At 36.7% G+C, this 26261-nt stretch overlaps 4 protein-coding genes across 4 annotated transcripts; 2 read left to right on the top strand and 2 right to left on the bottom strand.

Annotated features, from left to right (window-relative positions):
• Nucleotides 1–10917: 10917 nt before the first annotated feature.
• On the bottom strand, nucleotides 10918–11515 carry LOC143017513 (uncharacterized). The gene is made up of 2 exons (XM_076172302.1): nucleotides 11244–11515; nucleotides 10918–11113 (listed from the first exon to the last, which is right to left on the bottom strand). Exons 1-2 carry the CDS (start codon nucleotides 11513–11515, stop codon nucleotides 10918–10920), a joined length of 468 nt encoding a protein of 155 aa, XP_076028417.1.
• A 1452-nt stretch (nucleotides 11516–12967) lies between these two features.
• LOC143017512 (uncharacterized) lies at nucleotides 12968–13866 on the top strand. Its single transcript, XM_076172301.1, has 3 exons — nucleotides 12968–12982; nucleotides 13416–13546; nucleotides 13671–13866. The coding sequence occupies exons 1-3, from the start codon at nucleotides 12968–12970 to the stop codon at nucleotides 13864–13866; spliced, it is 342 nt and encodes a 113-aa protein (XP_076028416.1).
• Nucleotides 13867–18140: 4274 nt separating this feature from the next.
• LOC143017510 (uncharacterized) lies at nucleotides 18141–19041 on the top strand. Its single transcript, XM_076172300.1, has 3 exons — nucleotides 18141–18155; nucleotides 18589–18719; nucleotides 18846–19041. Exons 1-3 carry the CDS (start codon nucleotides 18141–18143, stop codon nucleotides 19039–19041), a joined length of 342 nt encoding a protein of 113 aa, XP_076028415.1.
• A 2261-nt stretch (nucleotides 19042–21302) lies between these two features.
• On the bottom strand, nucleotides 21303–23372 carry LOC143017509 (uncharacterized). The gene is made up of 3 exons (XM_076172299.1): nucleotides 23366–23372; nucleotides 21629–21911; nucleotides 21303–21498 (listed from the first exon to the last, which is right to left on the bottom strand). Exons 1-3 carry the CDS (start codon nucleotides 23370–23372, stop codon nucleotides 21303–21305), a joined length of 486 nt encoding a protein of 161 aa, XP_076028414.1.
• Between the last annotated feature and the right edge of the window lie 2889 nt (nucleotides 23373–26261).

Raw genomic sequence — 26261 nt, 5'->3', positions numbered from 1 at the left:
AGGAAAGTAACCCTCTCTTTCTTTTCTTTCAGTAAGACAAGCGTTCTCGGGGAAATTTAAACAAGTTTCAACTAGATACCTAATATCGTAAGAGCTGGACTTCGGTCACTGTTATTTTAATAAACAATTCCTTAAATCAAGCCAAATAAATAGACTCAATAAGGGTTAATTACGGTGAAGAATTTCATGTTAGTGATGTATGGTGGGATGTAAGATAAGGACAACAGGTACTCTAGGTTTCATATACCTGAGGACAGGTCAAGGTGCTACTAAGAGAGCAGAGGTCAAGGATATGATTCACTAGAAGCTAGAAAGTTAAGAGAAACTCCAAATAATTAATCAGTGCTGACTGCTCTAGATATAGTCTCATGACCTAAATAAACTTATATTTTCTTCTTTGCCCTAAAATATTGTAAATACATCCAGATTTAGCAAAGTATTGTGTAGTACCTCTTTGGTACTTGTTTTTGGCTATAGCTATGTGATATTATATAACTAAGTCTTTGTACCAAGTATGTGTTAAATTCACGTCACTATACTGTATATGATTAACTGTGTGAAGCAAATTTTATCAATAAACAAAGAGATTCTGCAACTGCACACACATATTGAAGAACAACTTGGTATCAAAGGCTAAAGCGACATAAAAATCAACACTAATCTATGCCGAAGACAAAATCGTGTTTTCACATTCTTTTCATATACACAAACTATCTTTTGTGTGTTTATCCATATCTGATACATATTATGTTTATCTTCTCCGTCCACCATCATATGAACTATCAAGTATCTAAAAACTGTTTCTCCTATTACCCTGTCTTTTCAGTAAAGATTTCTTCTTCTTATAACCCCTTATTTTGACTTTATCACTACCTAAATTCATCATTCTCTTACATATTTCCACAGGATTTGATATAGTTATTTAAGCTATATTTTTACAGCTTTTCACACACTTGCACTGTTCAACAGTATATAATTATGTTCCAAACCCATCTCACTCTACGGAGAAAACACCCGATTTCATTGTGTCTTCTCTGTTTTTCTGTTCCAAACTCATTTCAGGTATGCATACATACTACCAATTAATTTCTAAATTTTCTGCGGCTCTTCTAAAACAAGGATCTTCATTCAATACCCACACATCATTTACTTACGTGCTTCTGTTCTTTTGCTCCCGGAGATCATTGCAACATTGAATAAAATGGTCAAGTTTCCAGTATTTACCGCTAATTATAAATCTTTGTTTACCTACTCGTGGAGCTTCGGGGTCTACTCTGGGGAAAGGGGAAAAAGATATCCTGGCTGTAGCCATGATGGTAATATTAGAAAAGGCAAATGCGTCCTTTCAAGAAATAAACGGTTAGTCGAGATATTTCTGTGGAGAGATTATATGTTTCCTTCTCTTCAGAGCTTCGTCCATGCTTAATAAAAAAAATTCTGATGTTAGCAATGATAAAATTATTAGATGAGGTCTGTGCGTCTCTTTTGGTAATATAAGGTGAAGAGGTAAAGCTCCCAATAGCTACAATTATTTTCCAGACTCAGAAAATAATTACCCTTGGAAAAAAATCCTGGTGACACCTACGACAGTCATCAAAGTCTACATCTTTTAAGTTTCTATTTCGCAATGTATTTGGAAACCAAGTGGTCAATTACCTCTTTTCTCTCGTTCACACCTTGACCTCGCAACGCCTTGCAGCAGCAGGACCGGAGAATCGCGGTCAGATATATAAGACCCAGAGAGCCTCTTATCCTCACCTCACTTCCAACCAGGCATCGCCATCATGAAGTTCTTCACTGTGCGTCTTTTAAAATAGTTACTAATTTCAAGGTTTGACTCATTTGACCGTTTTCTGAAACAAAGGATTATCTAACTCTTAGCTAATAATTCTATATAATGGTTAATTTATTTGTACTCTCGTGATGAGGCATATTCATGGGAGTGGCCATCTCGCTATAATAGAACATTTAGTGACCTTTACTTCAGTTGTGTAGGCCTTGTACTAATCTATTTAGGTATTAAGACTTGAATATTCGATACATAATAGTATCTATCCATGTTGCAAGTACTATAAGTATTGGTCATCATAATGAATTAAGAAAAAGGTTATTATGAGATATATCGTCTCATTGGATAGGGATGCTTGATGATAAGGGCAAAGTCTGCATTTGGGTACTAGTGACCTCATAAGATCTCATTCCCTCAGACCCTACTAGCTGTCCTCGGCCTAGTCGCCCTCGTGGCTTGCCGACCCGACGGTTTCCTCGACATTAGTCTCGAAGACATCCACCACGAGGCTGCGGGCGCTGCTGGGCAGAAGGTGACAGGCTCCTACAGGTGGGTTCTCGTACCACAAGTGTACATTCCCTTCATCCACATGATGCTTATTTGTTGACATACATTTTGTAGATATGATTTATGCTCTTTGATAGAGAAAGTCGTTACATAATCTCTCTTGGCAGCTGGACCTCTCCCGATGGCACTGAATTCTTTGTCAAGTACGTGGCCGATGAGTTCGGCTACCGCGTGGTCGAGTCCAACGCTGTCCCTGTTAGTGATGCCGGTGTAAGCGCCAATGGCAAACAAGTACCCTTCGACTCTATTGAAATCGGTTCACATGAATCTCTCGAGTTCAGATCTATCGAGCTCTTGGCCTAAACGAAGACATCACACACTTCGTCATTATTGTTGTCGTAATTTAGGTTCATCTTCGCTTTATTCCTTATCTATTATTTTGGTAGAAATACATGGTCGACATTTTTGGAAGATTTCATTTACCTTCCCCTGAAATATATACACGCAAAAAATGATTTGTTTATATTCATTGCTTCGAGTTGAAATGTCTAGGTAAAGCTATTAAACAGGTGAAGATCTGCATGCAGTTGTCTTTTCGATGAAAATTACTTGGCAAAAATATTTTCTTCATGCAACACCTGTGAATGCCTTGTACTTTGTATACGTCAATGACAAATTTGTTATTATGCACCTACACTGCAAATTCATTAATATGATGGCAGCGATCAAAAGCAATCGTTACTAACTTTATAGAAACATATTTGAAATTTTAATCTAAAATAAGTCAGCTGTGTTTCATGTGCTATTTAATATCATCAAGAACATACGTCAATGACAATTTTGTTATTTTGCACCTACACTGCAAACACATTAATATGATGACAGTGATCAAAAGCAATTGTAACAAACTTTATAGAAACATTTTAGAAATCTTAATCTAAAATAAGTTAGCTGTGTTTCATGTGCTATCTAATATAATTAAGAACATAGTATTAGAAATAACTACTTACACCATCCAAGAAATCCATATTGAATATGAATATTTCTCTAATGTCGGTGGTGACAAAGACTTCATTTCTACTCATATCAGTGAGACTTCTAGAGCTAATTCATAAGATTCTCATTTTGATACTCATACCGGTTCATTTAAGCCATATCAGGACAATTTCCCCCGGAGGATAATTTTCCCCCGTTGACAATTGCCCCCTAGGACAATTTCCCCCTGAGGAAAATTTCCCCCACGTTGACAATTGCCCCCTGAGACAATTGCCCCCTAGGAAGAAGATAGGGAGGGAGTGGTGGTAGCAGTTGGAGGCGCTAAGAAAATGAGTGATGGCTGATGAAAATAGAAGAGAAATAGACTGTGTTGTTATAGAATATATTGATGTACTAGAACATTCACCCCTATATAGTTTAATTTTTTCAAGTCAACTAAGCAATATTAAAAAGAAATAAAAGAATTAAAAACATTTTAATAATTTCATTAAAACGCTATCTTTTAAATCTTTTGCTTCTTCATTAAAAAAAAAATCAAAAGCTAATAATCATAATTTAGCTTGTTTAAACACACCAACTGAAAGTCTAGTGAAGTCAGCATCATATTCAGCAAAACTAAGTCCGTTAGTCTCTTCATTGCAGCAATTCCTGTTTGTCAAGAACAACCTTCCACTAAGATTTAGCCTGTGCAAGCTAAAAACTTACCAGATAATGGAAGACCTCATCGAATATGGACTCTTAAGCGCAAAACATTTTAGCCTCAACTGACCATCCAGTAGTACTGATACACAGTTCACTCATTTCAGCATCTTCATTCTACCTCCATGTTCTTTATGTATATATATATATATATATATATATATATATATATATATGTATATATATACATACATATATATACACATATATATACATACATACATACATATAAATATATATATATATATATATATATATATATATATATATATACATACAATATTCCCTTCCCCCCTGATGTTCCCCTATGCCCATGTTCCTTCCTTACTTTTTGTATGTAAGCACCCTTGTATCTGTCTTGCTTTGTCTGAAGATGCAATATACGAAAGTACTTACTACCTACCAGTTTCTCTTCTCCTTTGGTGATATTGTATATTCAGTTTCAGGGCAATGTGTGTGTGTGTGTGTGTGTGTGTGTGTGTGTGTGTGTGTGTGTGTGTGTGTGTGTGTGTGTGTGTGTGTGTGTGTGTGTGTGTGTGTGTGTGTGTGTGTGTGTGTGTGTGTGTGTGTGTGTGTGTGTGTGTGTGTGTGTGTGTGTGTGTGTGTGTGTGTGTGTGTGTGTGTGTGTGTGTGTGTGTGTGTGTTTCACCTTGGTCTTTGGATCACGTGTTGGACTCGTGACCGACAACTATTTTCCTCCAGGAAGAGAGCTCAGAGCTCGCATGATCAATCTATGGGTAATGCTGTGAACTTACACGCACACACACACCCAACTCCCCGCCCACGAGAGTTGGAGTAACGACTCGAAGCACAGCGATACTGAAATTATTTCAGTCCTGGGCAGGATTCGAACCCGAACCGCCGTAGTGACAGTCGGGGGCTCTACCAACCGCTCCACCGAGTCGTGTTTTGTGTGTATGTGTGTAGGGAAGTGGAATATGTAGGGAATGGAATGGGTGGGAATGGTTTCTATGCCTTTTTCTTTTTGGCTATCCCCCGTGTAAGGGGGGTATATGTATGTATTTATGTATGTATGTATATGGTGTGACAAAGTTATCTGACACATTTGTAGGTTTAATAAAAGCAAAATAGAATAAAGAATGAAAAAATATTTTATTTTCCAAATGTACATATAATACCTTTTTGTTTCATTTTGTTTAAAAAATTACATCAGCCAAATGGATGCCATTATTTTCCACACACCGTCGAAGGGGTTTATAAAAGTTGTCAATAACTCGACGGGTCATTTCATGTGGAATGGCAGCAGTTTCTTGACGAATGGCATCTTTTGATTGGTCAATAGATCGAAGGTGACGAGTGTTTACTTTTAACTTCAAATGTCCCCACTGGGAAAAAATAAAATAAAATGAAATAAAAATCGCACGGGTTCAAATCAGGTGATCGGGAGGGCCAAACGTTTAGAAGTGTGGGCTTGCCTCATCTTGTTGAAACCAAACATTGTTTCTATTGTCAAGTTCATTCAATCCGGATCCCAGAAAAGTCTCTAGCAACACCCTCTGGGTATTATATACCTAAGAAGAGCTCTCTAGTTCTGTTGAAAACTTTAGCGCGGTCAAGGTGCTAACAAGAGAAAATAGATTAACAACATGGAAGGTTCACAAGAAATTGTAAAGTAAAGAAAAACGTGAAACACTAAATATCTGCTGGCTGTTGTAGACATAGCCTGACGACCTAGATAAAGTTGTAGTTTCTTCTGTACTCTAAAAGACAGATTTGCAAACGTGTTATGAAACATGACTTTATTGTGTGTTTTTGAACTTAGATAGGCCATGCTATACAACTGAAAGAGCTTTCTACCCAGTATGTGTTATATATATTGGGTACTATTACCTGTGATTCAAATAACTTTTATCAATAAGTAACAAAGGTTTTATAAGTGCACATACTTGTTGAAGAACCTTGGCATGAAAGACTAAAATGACATACAACTGAAAAATATCTAATCTGTGCAACAAATGCTGTTGCCTTTCCTATTTTTTTTCTTATGTACACAAACCACCCTTCGTGTGTTCATGAATATGTAATAAATATCCTGTTAATTTTCTCCAGGTTTTGCTATTTTTCAGCTCTTTTTCAGGTTCACATAAACTTACAACGTTCACAATATATAATATATATTTTTAACTCCTCTATATCTCTACAAGAACCTACTCTCTTTTACTTTTTCTCCATTTTTTATTTTATTTGAAATAATTCTGCTCAGCTATATATGTATTCTATCATTTAATCCTTCAATTCTTTAGGTTCCTCTAAGCCAAGAGCTCTCAGCCTGTACTCACATATCCTCCACTTATGTACATCTGTTCTTTATCCTCTTAGAGATTGCTTTAGCGATCAATACAATCATATAAAGTGTATAACTACAGCTAGTTATATAATCTTTGACCCGCTCGTAAGTCTCTTTTGTCCTCAAGAGGTCCATGAACCCAACCTTGACAACTACGGCTCTAAATATAAAACAACAATTTATGTTCCCATAACCAAAACATAAATCCTTAAATGATGCCACTGCGTCTCTTTGAAAAATAGTCGATTAATCAAGATAGACTAGACGATTTTTTCTTATCTATCCTTCACTGCCGAGAGGTTCCTCCGTACTGATTAAATTTGTCTGATTTTAATGAGAATAACATAATTAGATGAGGTAAAACCTCCCCTTTATCCAATAAGAAGGGTAAGACTCCAGATACCTACAATGAGTTTTAGGGCTCAGGGAAAATAGCCTTGAAAAGCCATCTGGTGAAACTACAAAAGTAATCCAAGTCGTTTTTTTTTTTTTCGTTTACTTTGCAATATCTTTGGAATCCAATTGTCCATTTACCTCTCTTCTCCTGTTTGCACCTTGACCTCGTTACGCCTTGCAGCCGGACCGGAGTTTCACGGCCACGTATATAAGACCCAGAGAGGTTCTTGTTTTCACCTCACTTCCTACTAGACATTGCCATCATGAAGTTCTTCACTGTGAGTTCTTCCACCTAGTTTCCATTTCCAAGTCTTGACTCATTTGACCGCTTGCTGAAACAAAGAATTATTGAACTCCTAAATGACTATTCTATATGCCAGTTAATTAGTTCATATTTTCGTAGTAAAGCATTTCTCAAGGGAAGTAGCCATCTCATTATAACAAAATATTAGGTGACTTTTCCATAAATTTTGAGAGATGTGTATCTTTCTATCCAGTTATTAGAATTTGAATATAACATAGTAAAAATATATTTGCATGGTAAAAAACTTATAAGTTATAGCTTGAAGACACAATAATTGGTTATCACAAAAAAGAATAATGTAGGGTATTTTGTTAGATAACTCGCTTCATAAAATAAGGATGATTGATAATGAGGTGTTCCTCCCTCAGGCCCCGCTGGTTGTTTTCAGCCTTGTTACCCTCGTGGTTTGCCGACCCGATGGTTTCCTCGACATCAGTCTCGAAGACATCCACCACGAAGCCGCGGGCTCTGCCGGACAGAAGGTGACAGGCTCCTACAGGTGGGTTTTATTGTTGTAAGCAAAGGCTCCTCTCTCCTACGTGAAATTTATTTGATTATTGAAATGTTGAAATGTTATCCATACTCATTGTAATATATGTATATATATATATATATATATATATATATATATATATATATATATACATATGTATATGTATATATATACTGTATATATATACATATATATATATATATATATATATATATATATATATATATGTACATATATATATGTACATATATATATATATATATATATATATATATATATTTTTTTTTTTTAGCTGGACTTCTCCCGATGGTACTGTGTTCTTCGTAAAGTACGTGGCCGACGAGTTCGGTTACCGTGTGGTCGAGTCCAACGCCGTTCCCTTCACCGGTGTCAGCGTGAACACTAATGGCAGGCAGGTGCCCTTCGACTCTCTTGAGGTCGGCTCACATGAATCTTTTGAGTCCAGGTCTCACGAATTCTTTGACTAAACGAAGATCTCATGCCCTATGTCATCATTATTGTCCTTAAACTTTATCCTTGCTTTATTCCCTATTTATTGTTTTGGTGGAAATACATGGTCGACTTTTTGGAATATTTTGTTTACCTTTACTTGGAAAAATACAGATGATATAGATATACTCGTATGTATACATGATCTATCTATATTAATTGATTCTATTTGAAAAAAGAACCTAAATCCACCCTTCATGTCAAGAAGATATAAATGCTGCTTCCATTTTTATGAAAATTAATATCATCTTTGTACAACATATAGTACATCCATTTTCTGAGAGCTTAGTATATATATAATAATGATAGTTCTGTCTTTTTGCGTATTCACAACTATTTAATCAACTTGACAATGGCTAAAAGAAAATCTTATGTAACTTAAGAGAAATATTGCAGGAAAATTCTTTATCCAAATTAGACTCAATTGTCTTAGATAAAGAATAATTGATTACAGTTACAAAACACCATTGAAAACTCAATATCAGATATATTTATTTTTGTAGTGTTGGTCATTGCAAATAGGCAAATTTCGACCATCCATTCAAAAACCCTCTTGCTTCATCTTAAAACGTTGCTGATGAACACCTCGCTAACGATGAATAAATCATCTTCAACTGAAGTTTATTAAACTCAACCACAAAATTCATCATCAGGAAAAGGGACTCTTTTTGCCTCTCTATGACTCAAGGAACTTTCACTTGGCAAAAGCAACTTTCCACAAACGTGCAGTTTATAGAACTACAACTTTGCTAATCTGTACAAGACCCCACCCATTAAAAACAACACTTCAAACAGCACAACACCCCCACCCACAACTAAACTTCTAACGGTGCCTATACTCAGTTAACATATTTTACAATTTTTATTCCTTTTCCAATAATACAATCTGTCCTGCAGCACCCGTAACATCGTGATGGATGGCTTTGGGTTTGGTGTCAAGGAAGCCGTCGGGTCGGCAAGCCACGAGGGCGGCCAGGCCGAGAGACGAGAAGGGTCTGAGGAAGATTTTATTATGCCGTCAAAAGCCAAGTTGAAATAACACTTCTCATATTATCAACTTAAATCTTAATTTTCTTATTTCCACTTATCAATAAACACATTTTTCAGCTTGTGTATTAGACGTGTAGCTTGAAAAGTGCAATGCATCTATTTCCACATGTAAAAACAGAGATCATAAGGTATTTAGAAGATACAAAATAAAATGTTACGAGGTATAATGGCCCCCCCATAAAAAAAAAAAACTGTCGCAAAATCATCTCTGTGACAACTACGAAAGTCATAAAAATCTCCATCGTCGGCGTGAGCACCAATGGCAGGCAGGTGGCCTTCGACTCTCCCGAGATCAACTCACGTGAATCTCTTGAGTTTAGATCTCACGACTTCTTTGACTAAACGTAAAAGTCATGCACGTTGCCGTCATCGCTGTCCTTAAGATTTATACCTGCTTTATTCCCTATTTATTATTTTGATGGAAATACATGGTCAACTTTTTGGAAGATTTTGTTTACCTTTACTTAAAAGAATACACACATATATATAAAGACGATTTGTCTATGCTCATTGGGTATAGTTGAAGGAAAAAACTAAATCTATTTGTTACATCAATAAGATCTGCAGGCAATTTTTTTCACAAATAATTTATATTATCTTTGTGCAACATATAATGTAAATCTACATTTACCTTTGAGAGCCCTGTATATATATATATATATATGTATATATATATATATATATATATATATATATATATATATATATATATATATATCAACGAGAGAGTGATTAATAGCCAATCTTATGCAACGTTACTAAAACATTTTGGGAAAATCTTTCATCCAAATTCGGCTCAGCTGTCTTTAATGATGTGCTTAATAGCACCAAGAACCAGGTAATAATAAAGATGTTACCTTTATACATAAGTGTTTAATTAATCCCGGTTATTGTAAACACTACACCAGAAAGATATTGACTACCCATGCAAAAATACTCTTCTTTCACATTAGAACGTTACTATTAAGCACCTCACTAACGACAGATATAAACTATTCAAACACAGAGTTCATCTTCAAGACGAAGGACCCTGTTTGTTTGTCTATTACTTATAGAGCTTTCATTTGCCAAGAACAACTTAAAAAAATATATATATATATGGAAGCTACAACTTCGCTATAGCAATACAATATGATTTAGAAAATACTCAAAGAAAGAATTGCATCCAAAGGAACATAAATTTCAAATTAAGTGTTATATCTCACAGACTCTCGTAGGCATGTGAAAAAGAAATTTTTATTTGTTCTCTATAACTGATTTTTGCTAGGTCTTCTTAATACAAATGACATGTGAGTGTATTTCTGTGTGTGTTTTGTTGTTTGCCTTTGCCTGTTTTTTGTATATGTGTCTGTGTGAGAGTATGTACCTATTCGCGCAGGTGCATACGTATTTGTATATGTATATGGATATGTGTGTATATATGCACATCTTTATAATGCTTCTGTATTTGTATATTTACGTCATAAACATACTGTGCACATACAAAACATATATGTACATCAACATTCGCATATTTTGTATGCCTCGTATACGGCTCTCTGCTAAAAAAAAAAGGGTCTGTGAAATATTTGGGATTAATTTCATCTTTATTTTTACATCAACTGTGTAAATGGTAGCATTATAGTCTCGTGATTCATGGCTTAAGGGTCTAGTTCCATAACCAGAGCCGTTTTATTATTTGTATGTGTATAAGAACAAATCAGGCCCTCGTTATGTATAGGTGTTGGATATAGTTTTGTATGGTAACAGGTGAATAAAATTTGCCAAAAACAGTTGCTCATTTATTTCAACCAAATTGATAAATAGGAATTAAAATCAGGAGGTAAGCTTAACGACAACGACGCAAACGATGTGAGAGTCCTTCATTAATCAAAGAACTCGTGGGATACAGATTCTGGGGATTCACGTGAATCGACTTCAGGAGAGTCGAAAAGCACCTGCCTGCCGTTGGCCCTCACGCCGGTGCCGGTAACGGGAATGGCGTTGGACTCAACCACGCGGTAGCCGAACTTATCAGCCACGTACTTGACGAAGTACTCAGTACCATCGGGGGAAATCCAGCTGCCAAGAAAAGGGAACATGTATCACTTTTGTAAAAACGCGTATAACCAGAGTCGCAAAATGCTGCCAACTGAAAACTCTTTATATTGACAAGAAGAACCAAGCTGGTGCTTGTGGCAGTAAGACCCACCTATAAGAACCGGTCACTGTCTGTCCTGCAGCTCCCGCGGCCTCGTGGTGGATGTCTTCGAGACTGATATCGAGAAAACCGTCGGGCCGGCAAGCCACGAGGGCGGCCATACCGAGAAGGACAAGATGGGCCTGAAAAAGCAGGGTTGTTTTTTTTACCTCACCAAAAGCCATATTGAAACTAACACTTCTTATATTGTCAGATGTGTTCATATTCTGAATTCTTGTATCGTACACATCAATGATAACACTTTTAATATGTACAGGTACCATGAAAACATTTACTTTATCAATGATTACGTGTAATGTCTGAGGTCATAAACCATTAGAAAAGGAGAACTCATTTGTTCGAGATAAAATGGTACTACTTCCTTAAACAAGACAAGCGAAGCGTTCTACTAATATCTGGAAATAAAGAAAGCCATTTATCTAATATTTCAATTAGCTTTCCCGTTAGCTGTGCTGTCCCTGTTATGTTTGTAAACATTCGATTGAGGGAGAATACTTAAGTAGACCCAATGAGTGTGAATTACTTACAGCAAAGAACTTCATGTTAGTGATATTTGGGAGGATATGAACTGATGATAACAAGCCCCCTGAGTCTTATATACCTGAGGAGAACTCTCTAGTTCTGTAAACTTTAGCGGGGTCAAGGTGCTAACACGAGAAAAGAGGTGAACACCCTGGAGGATTCAAGAGCAGTTAGAAAGTAGAGCAAAACTTGAGGACCTGGTCCATTGCTGAATATTCAAGATATAGCCAGATGACCAAATTGAACCAATATATCTCTTAGTGTCCGGTAACTTATTCTTCTTGTCTAATTTCTCAATTTATTGTGTAATACGATATCGGTGCGTTTTCATGATTAAAGATATGCTGTATTAGTTTGGCTTATAACTTCTAAAACTTTGCTTCAAATGCCTATATTTCTTTAACGTATTTTTAAAACAGTATTCCTCCTACATAATTATTTCAGTTCTATAGAAAACCATTATTTAATTGCTTTGTCACCCATTTCTTATCTAAATCATCCTGATTTACTTCAGTTACATATATATACTACATTTAACTATTCATTTCCTAAGGTTCCTTTATCCTCAGGCAGGGTTCTTAGCCTATACTTTCGCGTCCCCCAAATATTTACTTTGTTTATTAAGTCTTATGGACATCGCTGTGACACTGAAGACAGTTGTAAGGTGTTCAAAAACTACAACAAGCTATCCAATATTTGACCCAGTTGCGGAGCTCCGTAGTTTGCAATAGGTTCAATGACCCCTGTTTAAGAAGCACGGCTCTAAACTGAAAAAGGATAGCTTCGACCAAATTAAATTGTTAATAGAGGCGAGTGAGTCCCTTAGAGAAACAAAAGATTCATCAAGATATTTAGGATAAATTCCTTAAAGGATCTAATCCATTCATTTAGGCAATGAAATGTTAAATGGCAGACCTTCAGATAGCTACAATACTTTATCGGGTTTGTGCTAAAACAATACTTTTTCCAAATCATCTGACAATAATCTACGACCGTCATGAGAGTCTCCATCCTCTATCGAGTTTTTATTTACTTCTCAATATATTTGGATCCCACGTGGTCACTTACCTCTTATCTCTCGTTCGCACCTTGACCTCACAACACCTTGCAGCAGGACCAGAGTATCGCGGTCAGATATATAAGACCCAGAGTGCCTCGCGTCTTTACCTCACTCCATACCGGACATCGCAACCATGAAGTTCTTCACAGTGAGCTCTTCAACCTAGTTTTCTTTTCCAATTTTTTGATAATTAGACCACAATCTAAAACAAAAGATTATCAAAGTCGTAGCGAATTACTACATGTATTGATTATTTCACATGTGCTCTCATGATAATACACTTACCTAAGGAAGTAGCCATATCATTATAATAGAATATCAGATTATCTATTCAATGTTTCGAATGCTTTGTATCTTAATCTTTAGTTGATGAAACTTGCATATTTGATATATCAAATCATCTCTCTGTGGCGCAAGTTCTGTAATTCATAGATTGAATGCAATATTACTAATTTTCAAAAGAAATTACTGTCAGACTTATTGTGAGATAATTTTGTTCACATAATAAGGACGTTTGATAGTTGGAGAAAAGTGTTCCTCTATTTGGGTCCTGGGAGACTCATGAGGTCTGGTTCTTTCAGGCGCTGCTGGTTGTTACTAGCTTGGTCGCCTTTGTAGCTTGCCGACCTGACGGCTTTCTCGACATCAGTCTGGAAGACATCCATCACGAGGCTGCAGGTACTGCCGGGCAGAAAGTGACCGGCTCCTACAGGTGGGCTCTGTTACCAGTCATAGGTTCCTCTCTTCTACATGATGCTTACTTGATTATGGCCAATATTAGAGATAGACGTTATGCTCGTTGTTAGAAAGAGGCCTTATATAATCTCTTTTGGCAGCTGGACCTCTCCCGATGGCACCGAGTTCTTCGTTAAGTACGTTGCCGACAAGTTCGGCTACCGCGTGGTCGAATCCAACGCCGTCCCATTCACCGGCGCCGGCGTGAGTGCCAACGGCAGGCAGGTGCACTTTGACTCTCCTGAGATCGACTCATTTGAATCTTTTGAGTTCAAATCTCACGAGTTCTTTGACTAAACGAAGAACCCGAATACTTCATTATTGTCGTCCTACTTTAGCTTCATCATCGCCTTATTCCCTATTTATTATTTTCTAAGAAATACAAGGTTGACAGTTTGGAAAGGTTTAATTCACCTTTACCTGACAACATGCAAATTATATATATATATATATAAATATATATATATATATATATGTATATATATATATATATATGTATATATATATATATATATATATATACGGAAAGATGACCTGCATACGTTCATTTCTTCTACTTAGAAGTGTAATAAATACGTTAAGAAGACGTACAATAGTTTTTCTCTACCTTAGAAATTTGTTGAAGGAAATGCTTTTTCTTAAAGCATATAATATCAATTTCTTCACAATTTTTCCAAAGTATACCTGTGATATGATTGTCAATCTACGTATACACATTTGATTTATCAATATGATAACATTATCTAGAATGGAGTATTATTTAGCTGGAGAGAAATATCGAAAAAATACCATTTTGCCGGTCTAATAGGTATTCTATAGCACCGAGAATATTACCATAAAAAATGACTAGAATCACAACTTTATATATACTTTTATATTTCTTTCAATATATTATAGTATGACTTCGAATACCCATTAAAACACATTTATTCCTCAAATCAGTGTTATTAAACACTGATGATAACAAACATACCATTCAACTGAACTCGGACTCTATCAGAAAGATCATCGTCAGAGAAAAAAAACTCCATTCACGTCCTTATATATGAATTAGTTTTCCTTCGGCAAGAACTACCTGCCACTAAGCTGCAGCCTACTAAACAACAAAAGACCTTATCGCAGAATACACTCTTTACACAACACAACATCCCAACTTCAGCTAACCATCAAGTGGTGCGGATGTTTAGTTCACATATTCTACCAGCTACATTCCCCTCATTGTTTAACAAATATTGTATTTATTTTTAACCACACCTATGAAGCACAAATACTCCATCGCATTTTACATCTGACATTGGATCCTCCTCATGTATTGTTTTGGAAGGGGGAAAAAGCCTTGGTATATGTATTTATGTACGTTGCAAGAACGCTTCACCTTTTCTTCTACCTGGACCTTTTTCTTACACATTTTAAACATTTATTTGTCTAAAACCTAATAAGTAACAACATGGAACAGCGAAGATAGTTTTCATGCAATGTCAATTTATATGATTTAGAAATTACTCAAACAATTGCATCGCAAGGGGTATAAATTTCATATTAAGAATTATATATCACAGACTCTCGTAGGCATGGTAGAAAAAAAAAACGTTTATTTGTTCTCTATAACTGACTCCTGCTTGGTCTTCTTAATACAAATGACTTGTGAATGTATTTCTGTGTGTGCGTGCGTGCGTGCGTGTGTGTGTGTGTGTGTGTGTGTGTGTGTGTGTGTGTGTGTGTGTGTGTGTGTGTGTGTGTGTGTGTGTGTGTGTGTGTGTGTGTGTGTGTGTGCCTGTTTTTTTGTAGGTATGGGTACCTGTGTGAGTGTATGTGTGCATTCGGGTGTGCATAGATATGTATATGGATATCTATATGTATGCACATCCATATAATCCTTGTGAATTTGTATGTTTACGATATCACATACATACTGTGCATATACAAAACATACATATGTACATCAACATGCGCATATTTTGTATGCTTCGTATATGGCTCTCTTCTATAAAAGGGTCTGTGAAAAATCTGAGATTACAGTCATCTTTATTTTCACATCAGCTGTGTAGATGGCAGCGTTATAGTCTCGTGATTCACGGCCTAGAGGTCTAGTTTCATCACCAGAGCTGTTTTAATATTTGTTTATGTACGAAAACAAATATTCCCCTCAGTATGTATAGGTGTTAGATATAGTTTTGTATGGTAACAGGTGATTTTTTTTTGTCAGAACCAGTTGTTCATTTATTTCAACTAAAATGATAAATAGGAAGTAAATTAAGTACGTAAGCTTAACGACAACGACGAAAACGATGTGAGAGTCCATTTAATTAAAGAACTCGTGGTAATAAGTGAATAAAATTTGCCAAAAACAGTTGCTCATTTATTTCAATCAAATTGACAAATAGGAATTAAAATCAGGGAGTAAGCTTAATGACAACGACGAAAACAATATGAGAGTCCTTCATTTAGTCAAAGAACTCGTGGGATACAGATTCTGGGGATTCACGTGAATCGACTTCAGGAGAGTCGAAAAGCACCTGCCTGCCGTTGGCCCTCACGCCGGTGCCGCTAACAGGGATGGCGTTGGACTCGACCACGCGGTAGCCGAACTTATCAGCCACGTACTTGACGAAGTACTCAGTACCATCGGGAGAAATCCAGCTGCCAAGAAAAGGGAACATGTATCACTTTTGTAAAAATGCGTATAACCAGAGTCGCAAAATGCTGCCAACTGAAAACTCTTGATAATGACAAGAAGAACCAAGCTGGTGCTTGTGCCAGTAAGACCCACCTGTAAGAACCGGTCACTGTCTGTCCTCCAGCTCCCGCGGCCTCGTGGTGGATGTCTTCGAGACTGATATCGAGAAAACCGTCGGGCCGACAAGCCACGAGGGCGGCCATACCGAGAAGGACAAGATGGGCCTGAAAAAGCAGGATTTTTTTTTTTTACCTCACCAAAAGCCATATTGAAACTAACACTTCTTATATTGTCAGATGTGTTCATATTCTGAATTCTTGTATCGTACACATCAATGATAACACTTCTGATATGCACAGGTACCATGAAAACGTTAACTATATCAATGATTACATGTAATGTCTGAGATCATAAAACATTAGGAAAGGAAAACTCATTTTTTCGAGATATAATGGTACCACTTCCTTAAACAAGACAAGCGAAACGTTCTACTAATATCTGGAAATATAGAAAGCCATATATCTAATATTTCAATTAGCTTTTCCGTTAGCTGTGCTGTCCCTGTTGTGTTTGTAATCAATCGATTGAGGGAGAATACTTAAGTAGACCCAGTGAATGTGAATTACTTACAGCAAAGAACTTCATGTTAGTGATATTTGGGAGGATATGAACTGACGATAACAAGCCCTCTCAGTCTTATATACCTGAGGAGAACTCTCTAGTTCTGTAAACTTTAGCGGGGTCAAGGTGCTAACACGAGAAAAGAGGTGAACACCCTGGAGGATTCAAGAGCAGTTAGAAAGTAGAGCAAAACTTGAGGACCTGGTCCATTGCTGAATATTCAAGATATAGGCAGATGACCAAATTGAACCCATATATCTCTTAGTGTCCGGTAACTTATTCTTCTTGTCTAATTTCTCAGTTTGTTGCATAATACGATATCGGTGCGTTTTCGTGATTAAAACTATACTGTATTGGTTTGTCTTATAACTTCCAAAACTTTGCCTCAAATTTCTACATTTCTTCAACGGATTTTTACAAACAATATTCTGCTTACATAATTATTTCAGTTCTACAGAGAAACCATTATTTTATTGCTCTGTCACCCATTTCTTATCTATATCATCCTGATTCACTTCAGTTACATATACATACTACATTTAACTATTCATTTCCTAAGGTTCTTTTATCCCAAGGGTTATTAGACTATACCTTCGCGTCCCATAATTATTTACTTTTGTTCTTAAAGCCTTATGAACCTCGCTGTGACACTGAAGACAATCGTAAGGTGTTCAAAAGCTACAGCAAGCTATTCAATCTTTGACCCAATTGCGGAACTCCATAGTTTACAACAGGTTCAAAGACCCCTGTTTAAGAAGCACGGCTCTAAACTGAAAAAAGTATAGCTTTGACCAAATTAAATTGTTCATGGAGGCGACTGAGTCCCTTAGAGAAACAAAAGATTCATCAAGATATTTAGGTCAAATATCGTTTTTCATTTATTCTTTATTGTCAATAGATTCTTTTTTGCTAAACTTAATTGTCTGTCATTATCTAGGATAAATTCCTTGAAGGATCTAATCCGGTCATTTAGGCAATGAAATATTAAAGAGCAGACCTCCAGATAGCTACAATACTTCATCGGGTTTGTGCTAAAACAACACTTTTTCCAAATCATCTGACGATAACTACGACCGTCATGAGAGTCTCCATACTCTATCGAGTTTTATTCACTTCTCAATATATTTGGATCCCACGTGGTCATTCTCCTCATATCTCTCGTTCGCACCTTGACCTCACAACACCTTGCAGCAGGACCAGAGTATCGCGGTCAGATATATAAGACCCAGAGTGCCTCGCGTCTTTACCTCACTCCATACCGGACATCGCAATCATGAAGTTCTTCACAGTGAGTCCTTCAACCTAGATTTCTTTTCCAATTTTTGATGATTAGACCACAATCTAACACAAAATATTATCAAAGTCTTAGCCAATTACTGCATATACTGATTATTATACTTGTACTCTCATGATAATACACTTACCTATGAAAGTAGCCGTATCACTATAATAGAACATCACGCTATCTATTCATATGTTTCGAATGCTTTGTATCATAATCTTTAATTTTTGAAACTTGAATATTTGTTACATTATAGTAGTTTTGTGTGGTGCAAATTCTATAAATCATAGATTCAAGGTAAGATTACTAATTAATACAAAATATTACTGTAAATTTCATTGGGAAATAATTTTGTTCACAAAATAAGGATGTTTTATAATAGGAGAAATGTTTTGCTCTGTTTGGGTCCTTGGAGACTCATGAGGTCTGGTTCTTTCAGGCGCTGCTGCTTGTCACTAGCTTGGTCGCCTTTGTGGCTTGCCGACCTGACGGCTTCCTCGACATTAGTCTAGAAGACATCCATCACGAGGCTGCTGGTATTGCCGGGCAGAAAGTAACTGGCTCCTACAGGTGGGCTCTGTTGCCACAGACATAGGTTCCTCTCTTCTACATGATGCTTACTTGATTATGGCCAATATTAGAGATAGACGTTATGCTCGTTGTTAGAAAGAGGCCTTATATAATCTCTCTTGGCAGCTGGACCTCTCCCGATGGCACTGAGTTCTTCGTTAAGTACGTTGCCGACAAGTTCGGCTACCGCGTGGTCGAGTCCAACGCCGTCCCATTCACCGGCGCCGGCGTGAGTGCCAACGGCAGGCAGGTGCACTTCGACTCTCCTGAGATCGACTCATTTGAATCTTTTGAGTTCAAATCTCACGAGTTCTTTGACTAAACGAAGAGCCCGAATACTTCGTTATTGTCGTCCTACTTTAGCTTCATCATCGCCTTATTCCCTATTTATTATTTTCTAAGAAATACAAGGTTGACAGTTTGGAGAGGTTTAATTCACCTTTACCTGACAACATGCCAATTATATATATATATATATATATATATATATATATATATATATATATATATATATATATATATATGTATATATACGTAAAGATGACCTGTATACGTTCATTTCTTCTACTTAGAAGTTTAATAAATACGTTAAGAAGACGGACAATAGTTTTTCTCTACCTTAGAATTTAGTTGGAGGAATTGCTTCTTCTTAAAGCGTATAATATCAATTTCCTCAATTTTTTTCCAAAGTATACCTGTGATATGATTGTCAATCTACGTATACACATTTGATTTATCAATATGATAACATTATCTAGAATGGAGTATTATTTAGCTGGAGAGAAATATCGAAAAAATACCATTTTGCCAGTCTAATAGGTATTCTATAGCACCGAGAATATTACCATAAACAAATTACTAGAATCACAACTTTATATATACTTTTATATTTCTTTCAATATATTATAGTATGACTTCGAATACCCATTAAAACACATTTATTCCTCAAATCAGTGTTATTAAACACTGTGATAATAACAAACATACCATTCAACTGAACTCGGACTCTATCAGAAAGATCATCGTCAGAGAAAAAAAACTCCATTCACGTCCTTATATATGAATTAGTTTTCCTTCGGCAAGAACTACCTGCCACTAAGCTGCAGCCTACCAAACAACAAAAGACCTTATCGCAGAATACACTCTTTACACAACACAACATCCCAGCTTCAGCTAACCATCAAGTGGTGCGGATGTTTAGTTCACATATTCTACCAGCTACATTCCCCTCATTGTTTAACAAATATTGTATTTATTTTTAACCACACCTATGAAGCACCAATACTCCATCGCATTTTACATCTGACATTGGATCCTCCTCATGTATTGTTTTGGGTAGTCTGTACTATTACAATACTTGCATGTACGTTGCAAGAACGCTTCACCTTTTCCTCTACCTGGACCTTTTTCTGACACATTTTAAACATTTATTTGTCTAAAACCTAATAAGTAACAACATGGAACAGCGAAGACAGTTTTCATGCAATGTCAATTTATATGATTTAGAAATTACTTAAATAATTGTATCGCAAGGAGTATAAATTTCATATTAAGAATTATATATCACAGACTCTCGTAGGCATGGTAGAAAAAAACGTATATTTGTTCTCTATAACTGACTCCTGCTTGGTCTTCTTAATACAAATGACTTGTGAATGTATTTCTGTGTGTGTGTGTGTGTGTGTGTGTGTGTGTGTGTGTGTGTGTGTGTGTGTGTGTGTGTGTGTGTGTGTGTGTGTGTGTGTGTGTGTGTGTGTGTGTGTGTGTGTGTGTGTGTGTGTGTGTGCGTGTGTGTGTGTGTGTGTGTGTGTGTGTGTGTGTGTGTGTGTGTGTGTGTGTGTGTGTGTGTGTGTGTGTGTGTGTGTGTGTGTGTGTGTGTGTGTGTGTGTGTGTGTGTGTGTGTGTGTGTGCCTGTTTTTTGTAGGTATGGGTACCTGTGTGAGTGTATGTGTGCATTCGGGTAGGCGCATAGATATGTATATGGATATGTGTATGTATGCACATCCATATAATGCTTGTGAATTTGTATGTTTACGATATCACATACATACTGTGCATATACAAAACATACATATGTACATCAACATGCGCATATTTTGTATGCTTCGTATATGGCTCTCTTCTATAAAAGGGTCTGTGAAAAATCTGAGATTACAGTCATCTTTATTTTCACATCAGCTGTGTAGATGGCAGCGTTATAGTCTCGTGATTCACGGCCTAGAGGTCTAGTTTCATAGCCAGAGCCGTTTTAATATTTGTTTATATACGAAAACAAATATGCCCCTCACTATGTATAGGTGTTAGATATAGTTTTGTATGGTAACAGGTGATTATTTTTTTGCCAGAACCAGTTGTTCATTTATTTCAACTAAAATGATAAATAGGAAGTAAATTAAGTACGTAAGCTTAACGACAACGACGAAAACGATGTGAGAGTCCATTTAATTAAAGAACTCGTGGTAATAAGTGAATAAAATTTGCCAAAAACAGTTGCTCATTTATTTCAATCAAATTGACAAATAGGAATTAAAATCAGGGAGTAAGCTTAACGACAACGACGAAAACAATATGAGAGTCCTTCATTTAGTCAAAGAACTCGTGGGATACAGATTCTGGGGATTCACGTGAATCGACTTCAGGAGAGTCGAAAAGCACCTGCCTGCCGTTGGCCCTCACGCCGGTGCCGCTAACAGGGATGGCGTTGGACTCGACCACGCGGTAGCCGAACTTATCAGCCACGTACTTGACGAAGTACTCAGTACCATCGGGGGAAATCCAGCTGCCAAGAAAAGGGAACATGTATCACTTTTGTAAAAATGCGTATAACCAGAGTCGCAAAATGCTGCCAACTGAAAACTCTTGATAATGACAAGAAGACCCAAGCTGGTGCTTGTGCCAGTAAGACCCACCTGTAAGAACCGGTCACTGTCTGTCCTCCAGCTCCCGCGGCCTCGTGGTGGATGTCTTCGAGACTGATATCGAGAAAACCGTCGGGCCGACAAGCCACGAGGGCGGCCATACCGAGAAGGACAAGATGGGCCTGAAAAAGCAGGATTTTTTTTTTTACCTCACCAAAAGCCATATTGAAACTAACACTTCTTATATTGTCAGATGTGTTCATATTCTGAATTCTTGTATCGTACACATCAATGATAACACTTCTGATATGCACAGGTACCATGAAAACGTTAACTATATCAATGATTACATGTAATGTCTGAGATCATAAAACATTAGGAAAGGAAAACTCATTTTTTCGAGATAAAATGGTACCACTTCCTTAAACAAGACAAGCGAAGCGTTCTACTAATATCTGGAAATAAAGAAAGCCATATATCTAATATTTCAATTAGCTTTTCCGTTAGCTGTGCTGTCCCTGTTGTGTTTGTAATCAATCGATTGAGGGAGAATACTTAAGTAGACCCAGTGAATGTGAATTACTTACAGCAAAGAACTTCATGTTAGTGATATTTGGGAGGATATGAACTGACGATAACAAGCCCTCTCAGTCTTATATACCTGAGGAGAACTCTCTAGTTCTGTAAACTTTAGCGGGGTCAAGGTGCTAACACGAGAAAAGAGGTGAACACCCTGGAGGATTCAAGAGCAGTTAGAAAGTAGAGCAAAACTTGAGGACCTGGTCCATTGCTGAATATTCAAGATATAGCCAGATGACCAAATTGAACCCATATATCTCTTAGTGTCCGGTAACTTATTCTTCTTGTCTAATTTCTCAGTTTATTGTATAATACGATATCGGTGCGTTTTCGTGATTAAAACTATACTGTATTGGTTTGTCTTATAACTTCCAAAAACTTTGCCTCAAATTTCTACATTTCTTCAACGGATTTTTACAAACAATATTCTGCTTACATAATTATTTCAGTTCTACAGAGAAACCATTATTTTATTGCTCTGTCACCCATTTCTTATCTATATCATCCTGATTCACTTCAGTTACATATACATACTACATTTAACTATTCATTTCCTAAGGTTCTTTTATCCCAAGGGTTATTAGACTATACCTTCGCGTCCCATAATTATTTACTTTTGTTCTTAAAGCCTTATGAACCTCGCTGTGACACTGAAGACAATCGTAAGGTGTTCAAAAGCTACAGCAAGCTATTCAATCTTTGACCCAATTGCGGAACTCCATAGTTTACAACAGGTTCAAAGACCCCTGTTTAAGAAGCACGGCTCTAAACTGAAAAAAGTATAGCTTTGACCAAATTAAATTGTTAATGGAGGCGAGTGAGTCCCTTAGAGAAACAAAGATTCATCAAGATATTTAGGTCAAATATCGTTTTTCATTTATTCTTTATTGTCAATAGATTCTTTTTTGCTAAACTTAATTGTCTGTCATTATCTAGGATAAATTCCCTGAAGGATCTAATCCTTTATCGGGTTTGTGCTAAAACAACACTTTTTCCAAATCATCTGACGATAGTAGACTACGACCGTCATGAGAGTCTCCATCCTCTATCGAGTTTTATTTACTTCTCAATATATTTGGATCCCACGTGGTCATTCTCCTCATATCTCTCGTTCGCACCTTGACCTCACAACACCTTGCAGCAGGACCAGAGTATCGCGGTCAGATATATAAGACCCAGAGTGCCTTGCGTCTTTACCTCACTCCATACCGGACATCGCAATCATGAAGTTCTTCACAGTGAGTCCTTCAACCTAGATTTCTTTTCCAATTTTTGATGATTAGACCACAATCTAACACAAAATATTATCAAAGTCTTAGCTAATTACTGCATATACTGATTATTATACTTGTACTCTCATGATAATACACTTACCTATGAAAGTAGCCGTATCACTATACTAGAACATCACGCTATCTATTCATATGTTGCGAATGCTTTGTATCATAATGTTTAATTTTTGAAACTTGAAGAATATTTGTTACATCATAGTAGTTTTATGTGGTGCAAATTCTATAAATCATAGATTCAAGGTAAGATTACTAATTAATACAAAATATTACTGTAAATTTTATTGGGAAATAATTTTGTTCACAAAATAAGGATGTTTTATAATAGGAGAAATGTTTTGCTCTGTTTGGGTCCTTGGAGACTCATGAGGTCTGGTTCTTTCAGGCGCTGCTGTTTGTCACTAGCTTGGTCGCCTTTGTGGCTTGCCGACCTGACGGCTTCCTCGACATTAGTCTAGAAGACATCCATCACGAGGCTGCTGGTATAGCCGGGCAGAAAGTAACTGGCTCCTACAGGTGGGCTCTGTTGCCACAGACATAGGTTCCTCTCTTCTACATGATGCTTAGTTGATTATGGCCAATATTAGAGATAGACGTTATGCTCGTTGTTAGAAAGAGGCCTTATATAATCTCTCTTGGCAGCTGGACCTCTCCCGATGGCACTGAGTTCTTCGTTAAGTACGTTGCCGACAAGTTCGGCTACCGCGTGGTCGAGTCCAACGCCGTCCCATTCACCGGCGCCGGCGTGAGTGCCAACGGCAGGCAGGTGCACTTCGACTCTCCTGAGATCGACTCATTTGAATCTTTTGAGTTCAAATCTCACGAGTTCTTTGACTAAACGAAGAGCCCGAATACTTCGTTATTGTCGTCCTATTTTAGCTTCATCTTCGCCTTATTCCCTATTTATTATTTTCTAAGAAATACAAGGTTGACAGTTTGGAACGGTTTAATTCACCTTTACCTGACATCATGCAAATTATAAATATATATATATATATATATATATATATATATATATATATATATATATATATATATATATATATATATATATACGTAAAGATGACCTGTATACGTTCATTTCTTCTACTTAGAAGTTTAATAAATACGTTAAGAAGACGTACAATAGTTTTTCTCTACCTTAGAAATTAGTTGGAGGAATTGCTTCTTCTTAAAGCATAGAATATCAATTTCCTCAAAAATGTTTCCAAAGTATACCTGTGATATGATTGTCAATCTACGTATACACATTTGATTTATCAATATGATAACATTATCTAGAATGGAGTATTATTTAGCTGGAGAGAAATATCGAAAAAATCTCCATTTTGCCGGTCTAATAGGTATTCTATAGCACCGAGAATATTACCATAAAAAATTACTAGAATCACAACTTTATATATACTTTTATATTTCTTTCAATATATTATAGTATGACCTCGAATACCCATTAAAACACATTTATTCCTCAAATCAGTGTTATTAAACACTGTGATAATAACAAACATACCATTCAACTGAACTCGGACTCTATCAGAAAGATCATCGTCAGAGAAAAAAAAAACTCCATTCACGTCCTTATATATGAATTAGTTTTCCTTCGGCAAGAACTACCTGCCACTAAGCTGCAGCCTACCAAACAACAAAAGACCTTATCGCAGAATACACTCTTTACACAACACAACATCCCAGCTTCAGCTAACCATCAAGTGGTGCGGATGTTTAGTTCACATATTCTACCAGCTACATTCCCCTCATTGTTTAACAAATATTGTATTTATTTTTAACCACACCTATGAAGCACTAATACTCCATCGCATTTTACATCTGATATTGGATCCTCCTCATGTATTGTTTTGGGTAGTCTGTACTATTACAATATTTGCATGTACGTTGCAAGAACGCTTCACCTTTTCCTCTACCTGGACCTTTTTCTTACACATTTTAAACATTTATTTGTCTAAAACCTAATAAGTAACAACATGGAACAGCGAAGACAGTTTTCATGCAATGTCAATTGATATGATTTAGAAATTACTCAAACAATTGCATCGCAAGGAGTATAAATTTCATATTAAGAATTATATATCACAGACTCTCGTAGGCATGGTAGAAAAAAACGTTTATTTGTTCTCTATAACTGACTCCTGCTTGGTCTTCTTAATACAAATGACTTGTGAATGTATTTCTGTGTGTGCGTGTGTGTGTGTGTGTGTGTGTGTGTGTGTGTGTGTGTGTGTGTGTGTGTGTGTGTGTGTGTGTGTGTGTGTGTGTGTGTGTGTGTGTGTGTGTGTGTGTGTGTGTGTGTGTGTGTGTGTGTGTGTGTGTGTGTGTGTGTGTGTGTGTGTGTGTGTGTGTGTGTGTGTGTGTGTGTGTGTGTCTCTGTGTGTGCCTGTTTTTTGTAGGTATGGGTACCTGTGTGAGTGTATGTGTGCATTCGGGTAGGCGCATAGATATGTATATGGATATGTGTATGTATGCACATCCATATAATGCTTGTGAATTTGTATGTTTACGATATCACATACATACTGTGCATATACAAAACATACATATGTACATCAACATGCGCATATTTTGTATGCTTCGTATATGGCTCTCTTCTATAAAAGGGTCTGTGAAAAATCTGAGATTACAGTCATCTTTATTTTCACATCAGCTGTGTAGATGGCAGCGTTATAGTCTCGTGATTCACGGCCTAGAGGTCTAGTTTCATAGCCAGAGCCGTTTTAATATTTGATTATGTACGAAAACAAATATGCCCCTCACTATGTATAGGTGTTAGATATAGTTTTGTATGGTAACAGGTGATTTTT

This window comes from Oratosquilla oratoria, chromosome 32, assembly GCF_046742065.1.
Source record: "Oratosquilla oratoria isolate Oo_2021 chromosome 32, ASM4674206v1, whole genome shotgun sequence".
NCBI classification, from domain to species: domain Eukaryota; kingdom Metazoa; phylum Arthropoda; class Malacostraca; order Stomatopoda; family Squillidae; genus Oratosquilla; species Oratosquilla oratoria.
This window is presented reverse-complemented; position numbering and strand designations above follow the sequence as displayed.

Excerpts from the sequence above, each read along its gene's own strand:
- LOC143017513 (XM_076172302.1), bottom strand. The coding sequence starts at position 11,515 with ATGGTACCTGTACATATTAAAAGTGTTATCATTGATGTGTACGATACA. Across the intron at positions 11,114-11,243 it reads ACAGTGACCGGTTCTTATAG|CTGGATTTCCCCCGATGGTA; the intron begins GTGGGTCTTACT and ends TTTTCTTGGCAG.
- LOC143017512 (XM_076172301.1), top strand. Across the intron at positions 13,547-13,670 it reads AAAGTGACCGGCTCCTACAG|CTGGACCTCTCCCGATGGCA; the intron begins GTGGGCTCTGTT and ends CTCTTTTGGCAG.
- LOC143017510 (XM_076172300.1), top strand. Across the intron at positions 18,720-18,845 it reads AAAGTAACTGGCTCCTACAG|CTGGACCTCTCCCGATGGCA; the intron begins GTGGGCTCTGTT and ends CTCTCTTGGCAG.
- LOC143017509 (XM_076172299.1), bottom strand. Across the intron at positions 21,499-21,628 it reads ACAGTGACCGGTTCTTACAG|CTGGATTTCCCCCGATGGTA; the intron begins GTGGGTCTTACT and ends TTTTCTTGGCAG.